The sequence below is a fragment of the Nerophis ophidion genome, linkage group LG05 (assembly GCF_033978795.1).
Source record: "Nerophis ophidion isolate RoL-2023_Sa linkage group LG05, RoL_Noph_v1.0, whole genome shotgun sequence".
Lineage (NCBI taxonomy): Eukaryota > Metazoa > Chordata > Actinopteri > Syngnathiformes > Syngnathidae > Nerophis > Nerophis ophidion.
Genome location: NC_084615.1, coordinates 61573081 through 61595852, shown reverse-complemented (window position 1 = coordinate 61595852; position 22772 = coordinate 61573081). Strand labels below are relative to the sequence as shown.

The 22772-nt window shown below is 37.3% G+C and overlaps 1 protein-coding gene across 1 annotated transcript; it reads right to left on the bottom strand.

Annotated features, from left to right (window-relative positions):
- Positions 1-1723: 1723 nt before the first annotated feature.
- Positions 1724-22619, bottom strand: phf6 (PHD finger protein 6). Its single transcript, XM_061901691.1, has 11 exons — positions 22452-22619; positions 18945-19106; positions 16369-16470; positions 6126-6259; positions 6007-6053; positions 5760-5914; positions 5541-5684; positions 5226-5330; positions 4997-5130; positions 4738-4869; positions 1724-2609 (listed from the first exon to the last, which is right to left on the bottom strand). Exons 2-10 carry the CDS (start codon positions 19074-19076, stop codon positions 4740-4742), a joined length of 1083 nt encoding a protein of 360 aa, XP_061757675.1. The 5' UTR covers positions 19077-19106; positions 22452-22619; the 3' UTR covers positions 1724-2609; positions 4738-4739.
- Between the last annotated feature and the right edge of the window lie 153 nt (positions 22620-22772).

Genomic DNA, 22772 nt, shown 5'->3' with positions numbered 1-22772 from the left:
ATTTTTGCAATCAAAGACTTGCAATAGCAGGTTAAAGAGCAGCAATGGTAATGATATTCATTTGTGTCTTTATTTTTTACACTGAATTTTATAACGGAATTTTGTGAACTGATTTCTTTTTTTTTTACATTAATTTATGCAGAAAATTTCGTGAGTTCACAAACTCAATTCGTTTTTGTTTGAATTAAAAAACAGTAGTATAAAAATTAAATGCAGAATTCCAATATTAGTTGCTTTGAAACGCAAGACCCACTTCCGGTAGATTAAGACTGACTCAATCGATCCTGTCTCAGAACTAGTAAATTGAGTGATTTATACATTTTTACCCCGAATTTTTATTAAATATTTTTTTTACGCTGAATTTTTATTCAATACAATTTTTTACACTGAATTTTATTAATGGATTCATCCACTTAATTCTTACTCTTTTTTTTTTTACACTGAATTGTTTTATATATACATACATACATATACATCTATATATATATATATGTGTGTGTATATATATATATATATATACATACATACATATATATATATATATACACACACATATATATATAAATACATACATACACACACACACACACACATATATATATACACACACATATATACATATATATACATATATATATATACATATATACATATACATATACATATATATATATACATATATACATATACATATATATATATACATATATATATATATATATATATACACACATATATATATATACATATATATATATATATACACACATATATATATATACATATATATATATATATATATATATATATATATATATATATATATATATATATATATATATATATATATATATATATCCATCCATTTTCTACCGCTTATTCCCTTTCGGGGTCGCGGGGGGCGCTGGCGCCTATCTCAGCTACAATCGGGCGGAAGGCGGGGTACACCCCGGACAAGTCGCCACCTCATCGCAGGGCCGACATATATATATATATATATATATATATATATATATGTATATATATATATATATATAAATATATATATTGATGAGGTGGCGACTTGTCCGGGGTGTACCCCGCCTTCCGCCCAATTGTAGCTGAGATAGGCGCCAGCGCCCCCCGCGACCCCAAACGGGAATAAGCGGCAGAAAATGGATGGGATGGATGGATATATTGACTTTTTATACAGTTAATTTATTTCATTTTTTTTAACACTGAATTGTCATGTACATGTTATATTGACTTTTTACACAGTTAATTTACTTCAAAAAAATTTAACACTGAATCAATGCATGTTTTTACACTAGCACAGGGCTTAGTGCATGTGCCTACATTTTTATTCTATTTTTTTAACTGAATTGTGATACGCTGATTATTTTACAGTTAATTTTTTTTTTACACAAAATTCTTTATTCAATGATTTTTTTTTCCGCAGAATTTGTATTCAATGCATGACTTTGTGGTCCCCCCCCGACCCACCAAGTATTACAGTTTCCTCCCACCTCCAAAGAAATGCACCTAGGGATAGGTTAATTGGGAACACTAAATTGTGAATGTGAGTGTGAACGTCGCCTGAATGCAGGAGGAATAGGCTCTAGCCAGGGGTAGAAAATGGATGGATTTTCCTGGATTTTTTTTTTTACACTGATTAGTTTACCCCAGTGTTTCTCAATTGTGTTACCCCTATATCTACAGAAGATTTAAGTGTCAAACTGAAGACTTGTTTACGAAAAAAGATATCTGTGCATTTCCATGAATGAAACGCACAAATTGATTTATTGAAAACACTACAAAGGCAGAATGAATGTTCCAGATGAGCTTAAGAAGCTTCAGTCTGATCAAAGAATGTAAAAGTAAGGTCAATTCACAGAGATAGACAGTGACATCCTGATACTTTGGGCTGGTGTGACATTCCTCTCACTTACCAGCTCTATGACAAGTACATTTTCTCTCACTTTTCAGCAAACATGTAAAATACAAAACTTTGCAAAATAAAAGAAAGATTGGATACATTTGCAGAGATTACAAGTAACATCACATCAAACCAAGTCCACTTACCTGTCGAGCTTGACTGTGCTCTTTAGCGCGGCTAAATAGAAAAACAAAAATCCACATGGAAAAATGCAAGTGCATGCCAGGAAAACTTGGGACTTGTGTCTGAAATGCACATATTCAAAAAGACAGACAATGATAACACAATAGCAAAGTATTATATATCCGTAAAGAAAGGCTAACATGATATCTTTTTTTAAGATAAGACCAACAAAACTGCACTGTTTCATTAGTTGTAGTAATCTGTGAATTGACAACTAAAACATTAGTCCATTCAGCACTAATTGGTGACAGCAGCACACTCAGTAAAGATGTGTCCAGAACTATCTCTTGAAAAAGTTAACCTTTGGCTTTTTCAGTCCCATAGGAGTCCATGCTCGGTCCGTATCACCAGTGCATGAAAATCTCATCTGGTTTCGATGCAGTGTGTCCATTTATTTGGAAAGGCGAGGTTTTGCAGAGTTTATGGGAAATTATAAATCACAACTTTGAGAGTAGGCTGATATCATGTATAAAAATGTAGAGCTCTCTCTGCTGTTTGCCACCAATCACACCTGCAAAACAAAACAGATTTTAAATAGGGACTTCTTTTTCAAATTTATGTTTAACGGTCTTGTCGTCTGTATCAGTCATGTAGGTCGATCCTTTAACTGCATTTCGGTCTTAAAAAGGTAGGAGTCTGAAATCCACATAAAGGGTAAGTGCACATTTTTTTCTTTGAATTTTGCCTATTCAAAATCATGAGAGACAAAAGGACGAATGTATTTTTTTAAATCAATTTTAACTCGAAAATAAAAATCTGCTTACAGTGGTGTTATTAGAAGATTCTCGAATACGCCCCATAAAGACCTCTTAAAAGCCATCCAAACACAGCTAACAATACTTTATTGATATTTTGTGACCTGAATATTACGGTAACTAAGTATTAGTAATAGTTTTATTATAAGTAACACAGACTAATTGTTTATAGCGGCATCGTAATTAGACAGGTAACTAGCTTGTGCTCCTATATTGACATCATCGACTGGTAAGATGCTATCTCGCCTTGGAGCCCAAGAAAGTTTATTCTAGATTATAAATCATGCCTCAATTAAATTGTAGAAGGATGATGACATAATCCGACAAATAGGTAAACTTTGACAGCCAACCTAAACAGCCAACCTAAACTCGAAAATGGCGAGAAAGACACAAAAAGAGGCTTGTGTCCAACCACCTTTTTTCTTTGTGAAGATTATGAGTCATTCTGCTAAACAGGAAAATAACATCCCCTAATCAGTGATGTCGTTAAAGTGAAAAGCCAGCGCCATAATGCGTTTGTGAAATGAACGTACCCCCATATAATAACAATGAGCAAAATATGTGTTAATTACATATTATAGAGGAGGAAATCTTTGGGCACCTCACGATTTGATACAGTAGCTACGATTCAATTAAAAATAGATTTTTGATGCACCTTCATTTTTTTCAAATTATGTAGTTTCAAATTTCTTTTCATTTTATTAAATAAGCGTTAATCACTTGTAACTTTAGAAACAGTGCATTTATAATAAGAAACAAATGAATTCCAATCACATTTATTTAATCAATGAAAATGTGAGCAAAACTGGACTATAGGCTCTATTATTATATTGCTGGTATTTGTATTTACTAGTTAATGCATAAAAGCAAACATGTGAGCTTGTCTTACATAAGGATTGTGAAGATAGGCAAAATTCCAAAACAGTGCAGTTCCCCTTAGAGAGTATTTTCTTAAAAAGGTACCAAAGTAATTTGTGTGCATCATGGGCACAAAATTCGTCTGTGGGGGTCAGAATGCAAACACTTATTTCGCTCAATAAAATAGAAATTCATTCATAACCATTACTTAATGTTACTTATTCTACGTTGTCTCTCTCTCTCTGTTACAATAAAACTGCCATTATAATTCTGGGCTGTTCATATCTTTGGAAAGTAGGAGAAACATACAAAATTAGGAGGTTGTTTTCCCCACTGTATAAGTTAAAATGCCATACTCTTGTTCTACATGATGTGGAAGTGCCACATCAAAGGCTTGGTGTGTTTGCTTGCTTATATATTTTTTGCAATACCAAAATCTCCTTAACAGTTGGGTAGGACAACCTCAAAAGATTTCCAAAACTTGTTTTGTATTTCTAAGATCACATTCACAACTTTGGGAAGTCCAACTGCCAAACCGCTGCTCAGTACCATTTGTTGCATACTGGAAGTCAGAAAATATATTTTCAGGTGTATGAATTTTGTATTGTATTCCATCCATCCATTTCCTACCGCATTCCCTTTCGAGGTCACAGAGGGTGCTGGAACTTATCAGCTGCATTCGGTATTGTACTTAAATTGCATTAACCTTGTATATAACCTTGAAATTTGTGGAGTATTTTATTAAAACAACAAAAAAAACTATTAATAAACATTCATCTAGAGTTAAATGAGCGCTAACAAGTGTACTGTACAAAGGAGCAGGGAACAGATAGCCCATAATACATCAACTATTGTGGTGCATGCTGGGCCTTGTATTACTAGCGACGTTCGCTTAATACAGGTATTAACTTGCCAGTGTACACATTAAAATTTCATTTTGAAGTGTAAACACACACACCACTCTTAGTTTTTACTGTAAAAGTGTTGTAAGCAATGTGAAGAGTATAAATTGCATTAATAACTCACACTTAGTTGCCATTCACTTGCAGTGAGAGTGTTCCTCCATGGTCGGTTGCTGCTTTTTCTCTACTGCGATTCTCTCGTTCTTCATCCTCCTCATCCCGTTCCTCGTTTCCACTGTGGTTCTTACAATAAAGCCTAAAATAAAAAAAGATTTGTAACCAACACGGCACAATAATAATTAACATGTTGGGGCTTAGTTTACCCGCGTGAAATATTAAAAGTTTGAATGAGAAATACTTTTCGCAGTAAGAGTGTTGCTCACTTGTAGATTCCACGTGCCATGTTTTCAATGTACTTGGCTTTGTCCTGCAGACCGCAGTGGTAGTGGTAGGTCTTCACACAGGCTTTGATTTCACACCCAATGGTTGCACCGAGCTGAGTGCAGAGCGTGCATTTCTTCAAAAGCAACAAGTAAGGCAAATAATTATTTTTAGTTTGAAATCTAACGGCAATTATGAATGGATAACATTTAATATAGAAACGGTTATAACCATTCTTTTCCCCCTTTTAATCTCTTGGATTACTGTTTTCACATCAAAGTTCCCGAATTCGGCCCGTGATGTGGTGGTCAGCTGAACTGTTCCAGATGAAAACAGCTGTAATGAAGAACACAGCGCATAGATGATTTTGTGGGTTCTTCCGAGGATGTTGTAGTCGTAATGATTTGTGCAGTCCTTTGAGACATTTGTGATTTGGGGCTATATAAATAAACATTGATTGATTGATTGATGATACTAAAGTACGTTGCAGAAACAGGTTAGCCTCACATGCAGGTACACTGCACGCACGCACGCACGCACCCTTACCATACACTTGTAGTGAGCAGCCACTTTTTTGGAATTATCGGTGTGAAGCACTCCCCTCATTTCCTTTTCCTCATCTCCAGCATGACAAAAGCCACAGCGCTGGCCGCTATCACCTGGGCTGGCCCGAAGAGGTGACCTCTCCCGCTAGCAAAAACACAGTACACCTCTCAGACCTAGATTTGGAGAGTCAACCCACCAAGCAAATGATAGTTTTCCTACATGTGAGGAAGTCTCCTCATCTGCAGCCTGGGAGGAGGTGGAGCGGGCGTCTTCTGATTGGCCGCGAACCTTGGCTCTCCCCCTTTCAAATCTTCCTCTTCCCCTATTTTGTGGAGGCGAAGAGTCCGAGTCATTGGCCACACCTTCCTCTTCATCTGAAACGAAACACCAGACAGATGTTCTACTCATATTTGACATAGTTTCTAAAATAATTATTTATGGCACAAAGTAAAGAGAGCAAACTTGCCTTCAATGTCATCTCTGGAAGCATCTCGATGTTTGCGGCAGTAAACTCTACATTTAGGAGCGAACATAAACGTATGACAAAATCCGACAAAACCAGAGTCCAATGGCAAACTCACTTACAAGTAAAGTCCTTGTGATGGATTCTCTTTAACCTGGGCTTTGTCCTTTACAGCGCAGTAATAATGGTAAGTCCTTCGGCATGAATTCACATCACAGCCGATAGTAGCCCCTGGCCGGTGACAGGAAGAGCACATCTGTTGTGGGACATGGAGCGGTTTCAGTTTCTTTCAAAATAAGAACAATAATGATGACACAGGACATGAATGAACAATTACAGATAAATAAAACATAGCCTCGCTATTCATGAATTGAAAAAAACAACTAGTAATTGTAACGCCACTAAAACTTTCTATTTTTTACACTAATAAAGCCTGGATGGTGCTTCTGCATCAAGGTGCCACTGATCGCAAATACTCCAATCCCTCCTGACAGCTTTTCTTCTGATTTTGTATGAACATTTGCAATTAAAGGCCTACTGAAACCCACTTCTACCGACCACGCAGTCTGATAGTTTATCAATGATGAAATCTTAACATTGCAACACATGCCAATACGATCGGTTTAGTTTACTAAATTGCAATTTAAAATTTCCCGCGAAGTATCCAGTTGAAAACGTCGTGGAATGATGACGCGTTGAACGCGTGCCCGTGACGTCACCGGTTGTAGCGGACATGTTCTTCCAGCACCGATCACGGCTAAAAGTCGTGTGCTTTAATCGCATAATTACACAGTATTCTGGACATCGCTGTTGCTGAATATTTTGCAATTTGATTAATCAAAAATGGAGAAGTCAAAGAAGAAAGATGTAGGTGGGAAGCGGTGTATTGCAGCTGCCTTTACCAACACAAACACAGCCGGTGTTTCCTTGTTTACATTCCCGAAGGTGAAGCTTTACTATGGAACAGAGCGGTCAAGCGAACATGATTCCCAACCACATCTCAACCGACAGGTTTCGGTGAGAAAATTGTAGTAATAAGTCGGCTCTTACCGTAGACATGATCAGAGCTTGCATTCTCCTGCAGCTGCGGACTCTCTTACCTCCTCCCACCGGAGACACTGGCGGTCACCACTACCCTCCAACTTTCAGGTACCATATAATCTCACTAAAACACTAATAACACAATAAGCAGATAAGGGATTTTCCAGAATTATCCTAGTAAATGTGTCTAATAACATCTGAATCGCTCCCACTGCCCCCGCCTTTTTTTTTTTCTAGTCCTTCACTCTCACTATCCTCATCCACGGATCTTTCATCCTCGCTCAAATTAATGGGGAAATCGTCGCTTTCTCGGTCCGAATCGCTCTCGCTGCTGGTGGCTATGATTATAAACAATGTGAGGATGTGAGGAGCTCCACAAACCGTGACGTCACGCGCACATCGTCTGCTACTTCCGGTACAGGCAAGGCTTTTTTTTTTATTAGCGACCAAAAGTTGCAAAATTTATCCTCGATGTTCTCTGCTAACTCCTTTCAGCAAAAATATGGCAATATCGCGAAATGATCAAGTATGACACATAGAATGGACCTGCTATCCTTGTTTAAATAAGAAAATCTCATTTCAGTAGGCCTTTAAAATGAGTGTTATAATTACTAGATTAGTGTGGTTATGTGAGTATGAATGTTGTCTGTTTTGGCACTGCGATGAAGTGGCAACTTGTCCAGGGTGTACGCGGCCTTCCACACAAATGAAGCAGGGATAGGCTCCAGCCACCCCCACGACCCCAAGAGGAACAAGTGGTAGGAAATGGATGGATGAATAGATTCAGCTCTGTTAATACTTCCCGTCACTCTTCAATCGCCATTGTTCATTTACGGCGAATGAAGCAGACATTGCATAAAAGGACAATAAAAGTTTAAAAGCTGCTGTTTGCAACTTCCTCACAGTAACATTTTTCAAAGCAAAAAACACACCAAAATTGCTACCATTAGTGGTTTAACGGAACATATGTTTGACGATTGTCAATATTTGTCACAATTACAAAGTTTATGTAATAAAAATGTTTTGCCGGTTTAAACAAAATGATTGGTGTTCACGGCTATTACTCACCCGGTCTCGTCAACATGTAAGCAAAGGAAGCAGGAGCATACTTACAAAAGCAGCCCAAGAGAAACAGCAAACAATTTGCAGTCATGGTTTTAATGATAAAATATACATTCAGTGATACCTAACGTTACCTATCCAAATTGCTATTATTAGCTAACAACACCTAAAGCCAATGTGTGTGGATGTGTTACATACAAATTATTAGCTAACAACACCTAAAACCAATGCGCAGTTTTGTGTTACGTTTGTACGTGATTACATCATTACGTACGAGAAGCCGTAAGAGGGCGGGCTATATTGTGTAAAATACATAGGAAAGTTGTGACCTACGAGGCATCTGTGTAAATGTTATGTTTCAACCCTAGATATACACTACCGCACAACATTTTTAAAAATAAAATGTAAGTGTCACGATTTAACTTTTAGTTTAGTCGTCAGGCTTTTGTTAAAATCATGTTTGCAACTGCTGTGGGTCGCCTGCATCCCCTCAAATGCAACTAGAGTTGGCTCCACAGCTTCGCAGGCCGCTGGGTCATACTGTTAGTCTAAGAACACGGATTGTAAGAAAGTTGACTGCAGAAGCTATTTCTTCTAAAACCGGGTAAAGTAAAATTTGAATGCAGTTCATATCGCCCCATTTCTCTTTTAAATGTTGATTATAATATTCTAGCAAAATATTTGCGATTTGAAACGATTATGCCAAGAATCATTTCACCAGACCAAACAGGGACTCTGAAAAACCTACACTCTTATTCCAACATACGACGCCTCCTTGATATTATTTTTCCCCATCATCTGGTTTAGACAGCAGAACTGGTGGTATCAATGGATGTGGCTTGACAGGGTGGAGTGGAGTTATTTGTTAAAATTCTTAAAAAGGTTTTGCATTGTGTCTAATTACATATCTTGGATAGCACTATTATATTTTAATCCTAAAGTGTCCATAAGCACTAATTGGATGTAATCCCAATATTTTTCCCTGAATAGGGGAACCCGTCAAGGGTGTTCTCTAAGCCCGTTGTTCGCTATGGCAATTTAAACTCTACCTATTGCACTTAAATCAGCTAGTTTTAGCAAAGGAATCAGTAGATGCGGTTTGGAACATACACTTTCCCTATATGCAGACGATTTGTTACTGTTAATTTCGGATCCAATATCTACAATTCCTAAGATAGTTGATCTGCTGAACACTTTTGGAACTTTTTCTGGTTACAAATTGAACTTTGCTATGAGTGTGAATGACTTTGCTTTTGAGATTCCCAATACTTATCTTCCATTTAAAAGGTCTACAAACAGCTTAAGTACTTAGGTGTACACATCAGGTACGAGAAGGTAAGAAAAGTTGCTGTTTCATAATATTGCAAAACAAAATGCCAGATATGTATGTCTTACCTTATACACACACACCATATTAATACTCGTATGTTTAAGGCGCTGACAATCCGTCAAGCGGTGCGGCTTCCTAGCTTACTAAAGTCGTACTAAAATATTTTGATAAAATTTTGTAATGTTCTATATTTTCAATGGAACATACAAAATGTTGTTTACTTGAATCATACTGTCATCATAATGCAGTCTACATGTATCTCTTATGTTTGACTGCTATCTACTGGCCAAACCTATTAAACCATGTACCAAATAAAATTGCTTCGAGATCAATAAGCAAAACCAGAATTATTCCCTAAATTAGGCGCACCGGGTTATAAGGCGCACTGTGAAGTTTTGAGGGGAAAAAAATACTTCAGATAGTTATTATATAAAGTCAATAGCTTAATTGCCTGTATAGACAACATTTTAAGCATTTGACAGATGATAATGTTGAATAGTTTAACAAGTTTACATTAACTAAATCAAGCACAAATGTGATAAAATTTGATTTATTGATTTTATTCATAACAATGAGCCTATCCAGCTGCACTTGGGCAAAAGGCCAGGGTACAAAAAAAGTTTAATTCTTAGTTTACTTTTCTGAGAAACAGCATTTTCCAGACTGATATAAACATGTCTGTGGAGGACACTGCTTTTTAGAAAGTAAAAGTTAAAAGTTTGACACCGGATGTTTACATTTGTCACTTTAAAAACATAAAAAGTAAGTTGTTTTTTTTTTTAACTTTGTTTGAAACAGTGGCAGTCCCGGGACAATTCTTTGTACTTAAAAATGTATGTCTGTAGTAATTAGAACATTTTAGCATAAATTTTGTCTTCAATGACATTAAGAGTATTTATCCTTAACATTCCTGCCACTTCATTTTACTCACTAACATTTTAAGCCTTATTATTTTGGACATAATACAATATTATCGTACCGTGGCGTGGACTTAATACCGTGATATTGTACTGTGAGATTTGATACCGTTACATCCCGTAAAATAACCCTTTTAAACGCCATGGGTAGACATGCATTCTACTGAGGTGGCAAATTATGAAACATTAAATCTATCACAGCACCAAGCAAATAATCTCAAGGTCCCCACCATATCAATTTGTAGATGTGATCGAAATTATTTAAGGTGCACCATGCGAAAAAGACATGTTACTAAAACAGCCTTCTTTCATCTACATAATATCGCTAACATGTCCCATTTTGTACACCACCGACTCTAAGATCATTATTCATGCGTTCGTTATGTCTCATCTCGATTATTGTAACATATTATTTTTGGATCTCCCTATGTCTAGCATTAAAACATTACAGTTGGCTGTGGCTGCTAGACTTTTGACAAGGACAAGAAAGTTTGATATTAGGCCTATACTGGCTCACCGGCACTGGCTTCCTGTGCGACTTTAAGATTTTACTACTTACGTATAAAATACTAAACGATCTAGCTCCATCTTATCTTGCTGATTGTATTATACCCTATCTCCCTGCCAAAAATCTGCGTTCTAAGAACTCCGGCTTATTAGTGATTCCCAGAGCCCCAAAGAAGCATTTAAGTCCCATCTTAAAACTATTTTATACATCCTAGGCGTGGATAGGCCCCTTTTTACACCAGTTGACCTGCCATCTCTCTTTTCTGCTCTGCCCCCCTCTCTTGCAGGGAGAGGTTATCAGGTGGCCACAGATTAGTTTCCACGGACGACGCGCAAGCTGTTCGAGGTCGGGACCCGGGATGGCCCATTGCTCTATACAACATTAAGTGATGCTCTGCGCGGTTAAACTGTCTACATACAAGGGAATCAACTGCTGGTATTACTATGAACTGGACTGTCACGTTATTAATTGTAAAATTGTTTGAATATAGAAATACTTGAAAAGTAGACGTTATCTCAATGTTGAAAATCGGAAATTATACTGAAATGTACTATGACTATAGAAATGATAAATGTTTGTCGTAATAGTTGGAATTAAACTATATGACTTAAAGATGTAAAATTATTTTTTAAATATTTGGTCCCTCCGTGATTTGAACCAACATTATCTGGGTGAAAGGCAGATGTTTTACCCATTCTGGCAAATGTCCTAGCTGTCATGGTGGTGTCCAACCGTTGATTTGATTACCCAGAGTTCTTTTAGGGGAGATAAAGATGACGTGGTCCTTATTATGTCATTTTGTGCTTAGGGCCATAAAATCACCCAATGTTACATGTTGTACCATTACACATGTCACAGATGGATTCTTGCCTTTACAAAATTACTTCAATGTGAGGCTTCACAAAAAGTAAAATACACAAGCACAAATAAATAAGTTATAATTTTTCAATAAACTAACATTAACATATTGCAAATGAGCCCTCAAGGAGACTATTTATTGAAATACAAAGGTGGCTGCCAATTTTTAATCTTAATGCAATAGGTCAAAATGACATCACCCAGAATGCACTAATTTCAGACTACATAAATGTTTGTTTTTTTACCACAATACATATATTTTCCGATAGAGTAGAACATTTACTTGCATTCAAGGTTAAAAAAGGCAACTGTATAAGAGATTGGTGGGCTGAGTACCATTTGTATTGTCCAATATCTTGGAAAGTTATGATTAGCTGAAAAACTTTAATTTATTTCAGTTTGAAAAACATCTAGTTTTAATGTCCTGATTAAGATGAATATTTGTCTTGTCCAGCTGGCTGTGGACATTTCCTGTTGATTTTGGGTAAGCAATCCATTTTCGTCGAATTAGCTTGGCTCCCAGTTCCATATTCATAGCGTCAAAATCGCTTTCATCCCCCTCTCCTGGCTTCCATCTGCTCCAATGTCTCACTCTTCCTTTGTGCTTGCTTCTATAAGCAGCAGTATATTCAACTTCAAAAGTATAAGGTTGTAAATCCTAATTTTCCCAAAAATAGTCATCTCTGTTGTCTATTACCAAGTCTGTCATGATTATAAAATACACTTGTGTTTGATTACGGAAGTAGGAACACAAATGTTGTCAAAAGTCAAACGTGCGCTGCTATGGAAACAGAAATCAATGAGCAGAAAAAAATCAGTTCCGTAAATGATTAAATTGATCAAAATACAGTAAATATTGAACATATTACATATTGTATTGAACGTGTCTGTTATTACATTATATATAGTTCAGATCAGTTTATTAATTTATATAGCACACTTAAACACAACCCCAGGTGGCCAAAGTGCTGTACAGACAAACAATTTGAAAGACAAAAAAAAAAAATTAAAGTGCACGCAATATCACATTTACATTTTAACACAGAAAGATGAATAAAATACAATAGTAAAATATACCAAAATATGTGCAAAATATATATCACCTAAAATAATAAAATGTAATAAATAAAACATTTATAAAACAAGAACTAAAACAACCAAAATATCCTGCCTAACTGCATTTGAACGCCAAGGAGTAAAAAATGTTTTAACCTGGATTTAAATTGGCTCAGAGACGGGGAGGATGTAATGGATAGTGCAAAGCTGTTCTACAGTCTGGGCCCTGCCACTGAGAAGGCTCTATCTCCTCTGATTTTGAGTCTGGTTTTAGGGACAGCCATGAGGAGCTGGCCTGAAGACCTAAGGGTCCTGCTGGGAAAATAAGGCTGCAACAGCTCAATAAGATAGGGCAGGCTTCTTGGTGCTGGCATTTAGAAATAATAAGTACAATTGTTAAATGAACTCGAAAAGTAACTGGGAGCCAGACTTGCACTGTGTATATAAAATGTGGCTAAAGGGTTTGAAATTGTTATAGAGGGCTTTGAAGGCTACAACAGTGACTTTTATCATCTTTATAATCGTGAAGAAAAAAAAAAAGACGTGTGTTCTTGTCTCTCATAATGATTGTGAACAATAGGCAAAACTCCAAAAAAAGTGCAGTTTCCCTGAAGGGGCTTAATTTTCGCAAAATCATTTTAATGACTTTTATTGTTTTTTCATGACCCGTGAAAGCCCTGTGAATTTAGAAATACAAAATAAAAGACACAGCTGTCTGTGACTTAAGTGTTTTAGATGTGGGTGACGCGTTGCTGGTTGGGAAAATGGCATACATGCTTGTATGTTACAATCTCCTAAAGTCCCCTAAAAAAGATACTCTCTTGCCAGCTGTTTTTCTTTTTTTTTTTAAACAGAAGGTAATCTAGAAACGTGGTATGTCAAAGACTGTGCGTGTTAAAAATCACAGTGACAATGCCATCTACTGAACAGAGTTTTTATGACAAGGAACATCCAAGAAAGTCAGATTATGTGTTCATGAGTGAGTAAAAACAGGGAGCTGCAAATCTATCTGTGGCAGTCGAAATTTTATTTCCGGTTGATAGATTCCGCCTGATTGCAGCTGAGATAGGCTCCAGCACCCCCCGCCACCCCGAAAGGGATAAGCGCTAGAAAATGGTCGGATGGGAAATTACAAATTACAAAAGCACTCTCGGAACCCAGACCTCTGCTAGGCTCGATTGTTAAACAGTCCTGAATACAGACGGGGATCTAAAAAAAAAAAACATTATAAATCTAATAACTTGTTCCTGACCCCATTTCAAACATTTCCTAAGTTAGATGAATATCTGTCATACACTTTTCAAGGTGCCTAGCAGAATAAATAAAACCCTCTTGTCAGTCTATACTCTCTGTTTCGCACACGCACTCAAAAAACAAAACACTGCAAGGCTTTAGATGTTTTTTTCTTTACATATATTTAATGCATTATACCCTGGATAACCCGAAAGGGACAAGCGGTAGGATATTGATGGATGGACTGTTTTAACCTTTTTCACAATATGAAAAATATTAAAATGGTTTCTTGTATCCTTTGTATTAGGGCTGGGCGATATATCGATATACACGATATTTTGCGGGTTTGTCTCTGTGCGATATAGAAAATTACTACATCGTAATATTTGAGTATACTTTGTCACGCAGTTGCTTTTAGTTGCGGACAATACACTACAGGCTCTTCTCACTCTTTCCTGTTTCTCCTTTTCACAGACAAGCAGGCACACAAACTTACACACGTCACATACTGTCACGTCATACGTCACATACATATACGCCCTCGCTCAGCAGAGAGGTAGCAGACTGAGTAACGTTAGCTGTGATGCAAACGTAACCGTACGAGTGTTAATACGAGAGAAAGAAGGTGCGGATCTGGTAACAAATGAAGGAAGACTTAATTCCCGATAAAAACAGCAGGGGGTCCATCGTCTGGCGGTGGTTCGGTTTCAAGTGGGAAAATGTCGAACAGACAACCGTAATTTGTCAAGTGTGGGGCAAAAGCGTTGCTATAAAAAGTAGCATTACTCCTAATATGTAGCATCATTTGAAAAGTCACTCGCTTACAGAACGAAGACAATTTCATAAAATCCGTAGTAACCTACCACATAGTGGAGGACGAATACTATATGATTTCCTATTATGCAGCTCATTTTTATTTGACACTTAAAATGTATCCGACAATCTTGCACTTTCTGTTTGGGAAATGACATTTATGTTTGTGCCATTGCTAAGTAACATTAATAAATACACTTTTGGTCAATTGACTTAGTTGTGATTTCCCTCTCTGCATGAAAGTTTAATGTTTTAATGTAGACACATAGAATCATCATACTGCTGTGATTATATGCATCAAGTGTTCATTCAAGGCCAGGGCAAAATATCGTAATAAATATCATAGGGCTGGGCGATATTGGCTTTTATTAATATTGCAATATTTTTATGCCATATTGCGATATACGATACATATTACGATATTTTGCCTTGGCCTTGAATGAACACTTGATGCATATAATCACAGCAGTATGATGATGCTATGTGTCTACATTAAAACATTCTTCTTCATACTGCATTCATATATGCTACTTTTAAACTTTCATGCAGAGAGGGAAATCACAACTAAGTCAACTGACCAAAAGTGTATTCATTAAATACTCTTCATTCTCTCACGGGTGACTTTCTAAATGAAAGAACAAATTAATAGTGTTGCTACCCTTTTGTAGTAACACTTCTGCTGCATACTTTGCATATTGCTGTTGTCTGCTGAATATCTTCCCACTTGAAGCCAAACCACCGCCAGATGATGGATCCCCTGCTCTTTGTTCTGGGCATTTATTGTTGTTCCTCCATTTGTGATCAGTTTCGCACATTCTCTCTCTTGTATTGTCACAAGCTGCGCTCCGCTCCGCTCGACCCGCCTCAGCTAACGTTAGCCATGCTGCTACCTCTCTGCTCGGCGAGAGCGTATGACGCTAGACGCGCGAAAGAATGTGACGTATGTAAGAAGGCGGGCTTGTTTTACCTCTCTGTGAGAAGGAGAGGAGAAGGAGTGAGAAACAACCAGTAATGTAATGCCCGCAGCTAAAAGAAACTATGTGAAAACATATAATCGAATATTACAATATAGTCATTTTCTATATCGCACAGAGACAAACCTTTATCGTTTATATCGATATATCTATCGCCCAGCCCTAATATATCATATATCGCGATATGGCCTAAAAATATCAAGATATTAAAAAAAGGCCATATCGCCCAGTCCTACTTTGAATGTTCAGAATTTGGTCCTCTGTGGAAATGTTTGGACACCGTTGACTTAGGCGAACACAGGATGGTATGCAAGTTCTAGATTCTGAATGTATGGCTTATGTTTAGACAGAAAAGTGTACATACTAGTAATTTACATTAAGGACGTCAGCTAAGAAGAGGAATAGAATACGTTTGTGGAAAATGTTTTACAGACAATGTCATGCAATTTTTAGATCAATTATTTGGTCCTCTGAAAATGTTTAACAATACAAGCACAAAAAAGTATAATGAGAAATTACAAATGTGAGCAGAACCCACAATCTTTTGCTACTGCAATGTTGAAAAAGACTCACCAGTTTGTTTCCCCTTTTTATCTCCTTCTTTACATCCTCAATGCAGAACCCGCCAATGTTTTCGCTCTCCGAGTGTGACGAGACCAGGGCCGAAGAGAAAAGCTGCACGATACAAAACACATACACAAAATAAAATGAAAATTGTTTGTTGGGTACCAGCAAAAATAGATTTACATCACACTTCCGAATCAATACATAATTTTCACAAATCAATTTTTAAATATAATTTTTATAATGTATACCTTGTTTTGAAAGGTTTATTATAATTCATATACCAAATAATATACTTTATGAGAATTGGTTTGACTCAAGAATTGATTCTGAACAGTCACGCCAAGAACAGGAATCATATTAAATCATGAGTTGTAGTAAGATTCACATCCCTATTATTAATCAAAACTGAAAGAGCTTAAATATAAGCAAGATTAACACCTGATTTTTTTCGTATAAATTAGATCACAATTTAACATAATAATGAGTACTCACCATTTGAAACTATATCTTAAATATGCTCAATTTTACTGTGTTGTACTCAGACAGAAAAACGAGACACAATATGTATAATTAACATGCTGTATGTTTATAGACAGCTCCAAATGAAATGAAATATTCCAATCAAGCTTAAACATACTCCACATTCCGGGGAATCTTGGGATGGATTGAGAAGGTGAAACGATCTTAGTCCAGAACGCCAAATAGGTTGCGGATAATGATGTGATCATCACAGGGCTACAGGCAGTTAACTTAAATATGTGCACTAGCACGCAACAAAGATGCAATGACATAATGAAATCTCACCTTCAAGAATTGACACTCAGAGCATCGGTATTTGGGAAACAAGGTGAAAAAATGGTAAAGTGTCACCATCAAAGAAGGTTATGGGTAATTCCCACTCCAGCACACAATAATAGTGCGTTCAAAGAGCATTGAATACAATGTGAAATTACCTCAATACAAGGGTGTTGCTTGTCAAGATGTGTTTGCATCAATACATAAAAAATGGTAATGTATTTCATGAAATAAATAAGTTACCACCACAAATACCTTTTTTAATGACAGGCCATAATAAAGATAACATAATTTTAAGATATATTACATGTAAACGCTGAACAAAAAGGTAGTATTTTCCAACCTTTATCATAGATAAGGTTTAAAATGTATTTTAATTCAGAGCTCTCTTCAGAATCAAGTACAAACAGCACTCAGAAATGAAAAGATAACTAGTAACTAACCCCCCCCCCCCTAACAATTGACCTGTTTAGACCTCAATGATAAAGGCAAGAAGAGATTCTGATTTGAATAATTTTTGTTTTAAAGACATGCAATTTCATTTTAAAAAAGTCATGAATCTGGAGGTGCAAATAGGTCTTCCAAGATCATTTGTTTTAGGGAAGGGCCATAAATATTGTAAAACTATCTAATCTAAAACAACACCAAACATTCTACTTGTGACAAATGCAAGATGAAACAATACAGACTAAGTAAAGAGTTAGCACATCCAGTATTTTGTTTTGACATGGCAGCCTATTATTTTGTATTTAGACTACCTGCTTGTCAATGCTTTTTAGTTTGTTCAGCGAGCATCCTATGCCAGTTTTCACAATAAAAGCCCCAAGTAATAGTATAAATAGGTGAATGGGTCAAAATGGGCATTTCATAGACAGCAAGGCCATGCAACTCCTCAAGCACATATCAAAAGCAGAAGAAAGAGTATGATTTATAAGTTAAGAAATGCAGACTAATATATTTAAAGAACAAGTAAATTGTTCGGGAGGGCGAGGTGAAGAAATGCTTCATCATTATTGTAGTAGTAGTAGTAGTAGTAGTACAGTACGTGTGACAGCAGCTAGATTAAAAAAATCACAGTTTGTGTTCTTGGTCACTTAACAGCTTTAAAGTGGTATAAATAATATGCTGTATATGCATACACTTTATCCCTTTACGCATTTGAGTTATTTATGTATGCTTGTTTGTGGAACATGCAAGAGGATCCCCTGGTGGCCCCAGTAGGGACTGGACTCCACATTATTAACCGTATCTACTCAGCATCCATTGCATACAGAGGGATTGATTGATTAATTTCCCTAAATGACTACCTTCCATAAACTTATAGCTATAAAATTGGTCTCATCACTTTTGAAGAATCATTTTGTTAGTATTGTAGTTTTTTGTTTTTATTTCTCTGCCCATTAGGTGTAATAAACCATCCATCCATCCATCCATTTCCTACCACTTATTTCCTTTGGAGTCACAGGGGGCACTGGTGCCTATCTCACCTACAATCAGGCGGAAGGCGGTGTACACCCTGGACAAGTCCCCACCTCATGCAGTAGGTGTGATAATGTCAAACGCAATTATATTTTGCAGCTGAAATGTGGCTGTAAGTTCAGTGTTTGTTAACATCCATAAATTATTTTCCATAATTGGTAGAAAATAAGTACTTTCAAAAAGCAAAAAAAATCATGATAATTTATTTTAAATTTCCTCCGGACAAAACTATGCAGCAAAGTTTACAAGTGACAGCTAATGTCATTTTTAAAAAGCAATGAGTTGTCCTCTTGTTCTGTTGTGCTTACCATGCACTTATGGTGGGCTGCCACCTTCTGGCTGTCGGACACCAGTAGCTTCCCGCACTCTTTTTCCCGGCTGGTTCGGCAGAAGGCACATTTTGGCAGACGAGCTGCAGCACCTTTCCTCTGTCCAGACATGGCCCGGGGCTTTTAAGCGTTGGCCCCCTTCTAATGTAAAAATGAAAGAGAAAATAAGTGTAAGGATGTGATGGCGCTCAAAGACGATTGCTTTTCTTGATTGAAATTGCTTTAAGACCAGACTGTGAGTGATTCATACACTTGCATCCACTAACATCTGATCTTATTTCTAAATATCCAAACTTTTTTTTTTTTTTTTCAGTATAGTTCAATCACAACTACATGCTGCTGACTCTTCCTCACTGTGCCTGACCCCAGCGAGTCTCACTGGGAAGGGCGAATTGAATCAGCGACCCCGGCCAGCAAGGTGTGCTGACCATTGTTGTCACGGTTACATGCGTGAATGTATTGTGGAGTGAGTAAGTATCAATCAATCAATCAATGTTTACTTATATAGCCCTAAATCACTAGTGTCTCAAAGGGCTGCACAAACCACAACACAAACCACTACGACATCCTCGGTAGGCCCACATAAGGGCAAGGAAAACTCATACCCAGTGGGACGTCGGTGAGAATGCAATGGTCTTTCTGCAAAATAAGTCCCCTTTATCAACGGTCCTTCTGGGACCTCTCATGAAGAACATCATAAAGAAGACCAATGAAGTCTCTTCAAAGCAAAACAAGACAGGTGTCAAATAATAATACTAATAAAAATACTGTTTTGTTTAGTTTTCCATCCATCCATTTTCTACCGCTTATTCCATTTTGGGGTCGCGGGGGGCGCTGGTGCCAATCTCAGCTAGAATCGGGCAGAAGGCCGGGGTACACTCTGGACAAGTCGCCACTTCATCGCAGGGCCAACATAGATAGACACACAACATTCACACACTAGGGCCAATTTAGTGATTTATCAAAAACCATGGCACAATCTGCTAATACATGGGGAAATACGCCATAAGAAACTCTGTGCACACAAAACTCCAATAAACAAGCAATGAAAGACGGAAAAAACAAGACAGTAGCATCCTACACATGGTTTAAGACATAGCTAGTTAAAACCCGGATCATAAATGCTGAATCATCTATTCTGCAAATTAAAGCTGCAAGATTCCGCAAAAAGGCCATCATGATTTTCTTGCTAAGAATTGAGATTGTGCTTCTCATTGTTCTGCTTTAAACAAATATCCAATGCGCTCATGGAAGGTCCCAAAAAGACAGTTTTTTGTTTTAATACAATGATCAAATAATAATAATCCCAGTCAAAAACATGACACATTCGGTCACAGGACAGTACATTAATGCTTGTAATAGAGAAAAGTCAAAAGAAAAGTAATAAATGCGATTTCTCCACCTGCAAGCTGATGAATGATAGCAATGCCTCGCCAGTGACGTCAGCCATCAGTGAGTAAAACCAGGGCAGTAAAACCAACTCAGCCTGACCGGCAAAGACGTTTGAGTGTGGATGGGTAGGGTGAGGAGGAAGCATGTGTTGGCTATGATGCAAATGATTCCCAGAGTAAATTTCAAGTGTTTACTTCCGATGCAGCTCGCTACGTAAAATACAGAAAATGGTTTTGATTTACAAATGAAATTGCGACTGTGATTTTTACAACAGCCCTGCTGCTGATGCATTTGTAGACAACGAAGGATGAATGTGAGTTTTCCCAAGATAATAAACAACAGCAAACGCCTGTGAACACAACATCAGCATTACGTGTGAAGGATGCATTTGTTTGAAAAACATGCCTCAGATGTGCCTCTTAGAAATGTGTGCATTTTGTTCAGTGTGTGGTTCAAAAAAAATGTTGGCCATAAATGTTGCAGCACAAATGGGCAATTTCAAGATTAATATTAACATTCGAATGACAGTGGATGTTTTGTTTTCTTTTGTTTATAAATCACAAAATGTTCTGCGATGTCTTGGACGAACCACTACTGCCAACTGTGATTTTTACAACAGTACTGCTGCTGATGCATTTGTAGACAATGAAGGATGAATGTGAGTTTTCCCAAAATAATAAACAACAGCAAACGCCTGTGAACACAACATCAGCAGTCATTAAAAAGGTAGATAAGAACATTCACGGTTAAGTCAAGATCAATTTAACCACATCTAAAAAGCAGGCGCCTGGGTGAAAGCAATACTAAAAGGATCCAATGTGTTTCGTTATGCTGAGAGAGAATGCCTCAATATCTATAACAAACAATATCTATCAACATTTGTACCATAAGTCTTCATTAGTAAAAATACTTATTCATCTCATAATGTGAAGCCAAACTTATAGACAACTGTTAATTCAAACTTTATAGTTCAATTATCTGTTACAGCTTAAGCAGAGGAAGTGAACAAACAAACAAACGTGTTGTACCAAATTGCTATGAAACAGCAAAGGAGTAAGATTAAATGAGCTCTGCTTCTTCCCACACCTTTTCAGACATGTTGTAATGAGAAACTGGAAATGTGTGAAGCACCACATTGTGAATGTATGCATGTTTGAAATAAACTAATAGCATAATACATTTGACTCATTTAGTATCCATTCTACCTGCAAAAATAAGATTCTTCAAAATTGGTGAACATTTGCTTACTTAAATATATTTTGAATTATTTTGCAAAAACTGTTAGCATTACGCGTAAAAGGATGCATTTGTTTGAAAAGCATTACTCAGATGCACCTCTTAGAAATGTGTGCAGTTTTGTTCAGTGTGTCGTTTAAAAAAATGTTGGCCATAAATGTTGCAGCACAAATGGACATTTACAAGATTAATATTAACATTCGAATGACAGTGGATGTTTTGTTTTCTTTTGATAATAAATCCCAAAATGTGCTGCGAGGTCTTGGACGAACCACTCCTGCCATGATCGCAGAGCCACCATTGCCTCACTGCGGCGGTGTGAAAACACACAATAATCCCCTCCTGTAAATAACTTCAATATGATTTATTATTACGTATCCTCCTAAAATGCTCCCCACATCCAAAATGTATAAGAGATGGCGACAACGACGAACGTGTGCACTTGTAAGTGAAAAGAGGAAACTGCCCCATGTTTCTTGACAAAGTTTTGAATGAAAGGGGGTGTGTGTCTCCTTCTGCAACAAACTACCTACAAACTGCTCTCGTTTTCAGCATTTCAACACCTTCCGATGTTCCTTGGGCCGCTTTGAGTGTGGGAAAATATTAAGGCCACTGGTGTACAATGTGCGACTTGTTTGTGGTTGTGTGTGAGTCCTAAGCAGAAAAGGCAGAATATTTCCCTTTAAATGCGGACTATGGAGCTGGCAGGCGCGGGTGTTTGCAAAGAGCGCCATCCGTGATGTTGCCCCAACCAGAGGGAGCAGCGAGCGGCTTCAGCGCCGAGCACAACGGCCCTCAAGCCACCGCAGGCCACAAAACCCGGAGGCTTTCGTCCAGAGCACGACACAAAAGTCTTACCTTACAACTATTATCTTACGGCGCCAAGAGGTAAAAAAGAGGGGGAAAGTGTGGCGAGCGGCGACTGAATTTCTCCCCCGTCCTTCACAAGTGATTGTGTGCTTTTTCTCACTCTGCCGCCGTGAAGCTAGTAGCTACAAAGGCCTCGCTCTAGCTACTTCCGGGTGCGCACTTCAAAATAAAGCTTTTGGCGCCGAACTACATTCTGATCTTTCGAAATGCGAAAGTATAACTTCAAACGCACGTACCTAAAAGGCCTACTGAAACCCACTACTACCCACCACGCAGTCTGATAGTTTATACATCAATGATAAAATATTA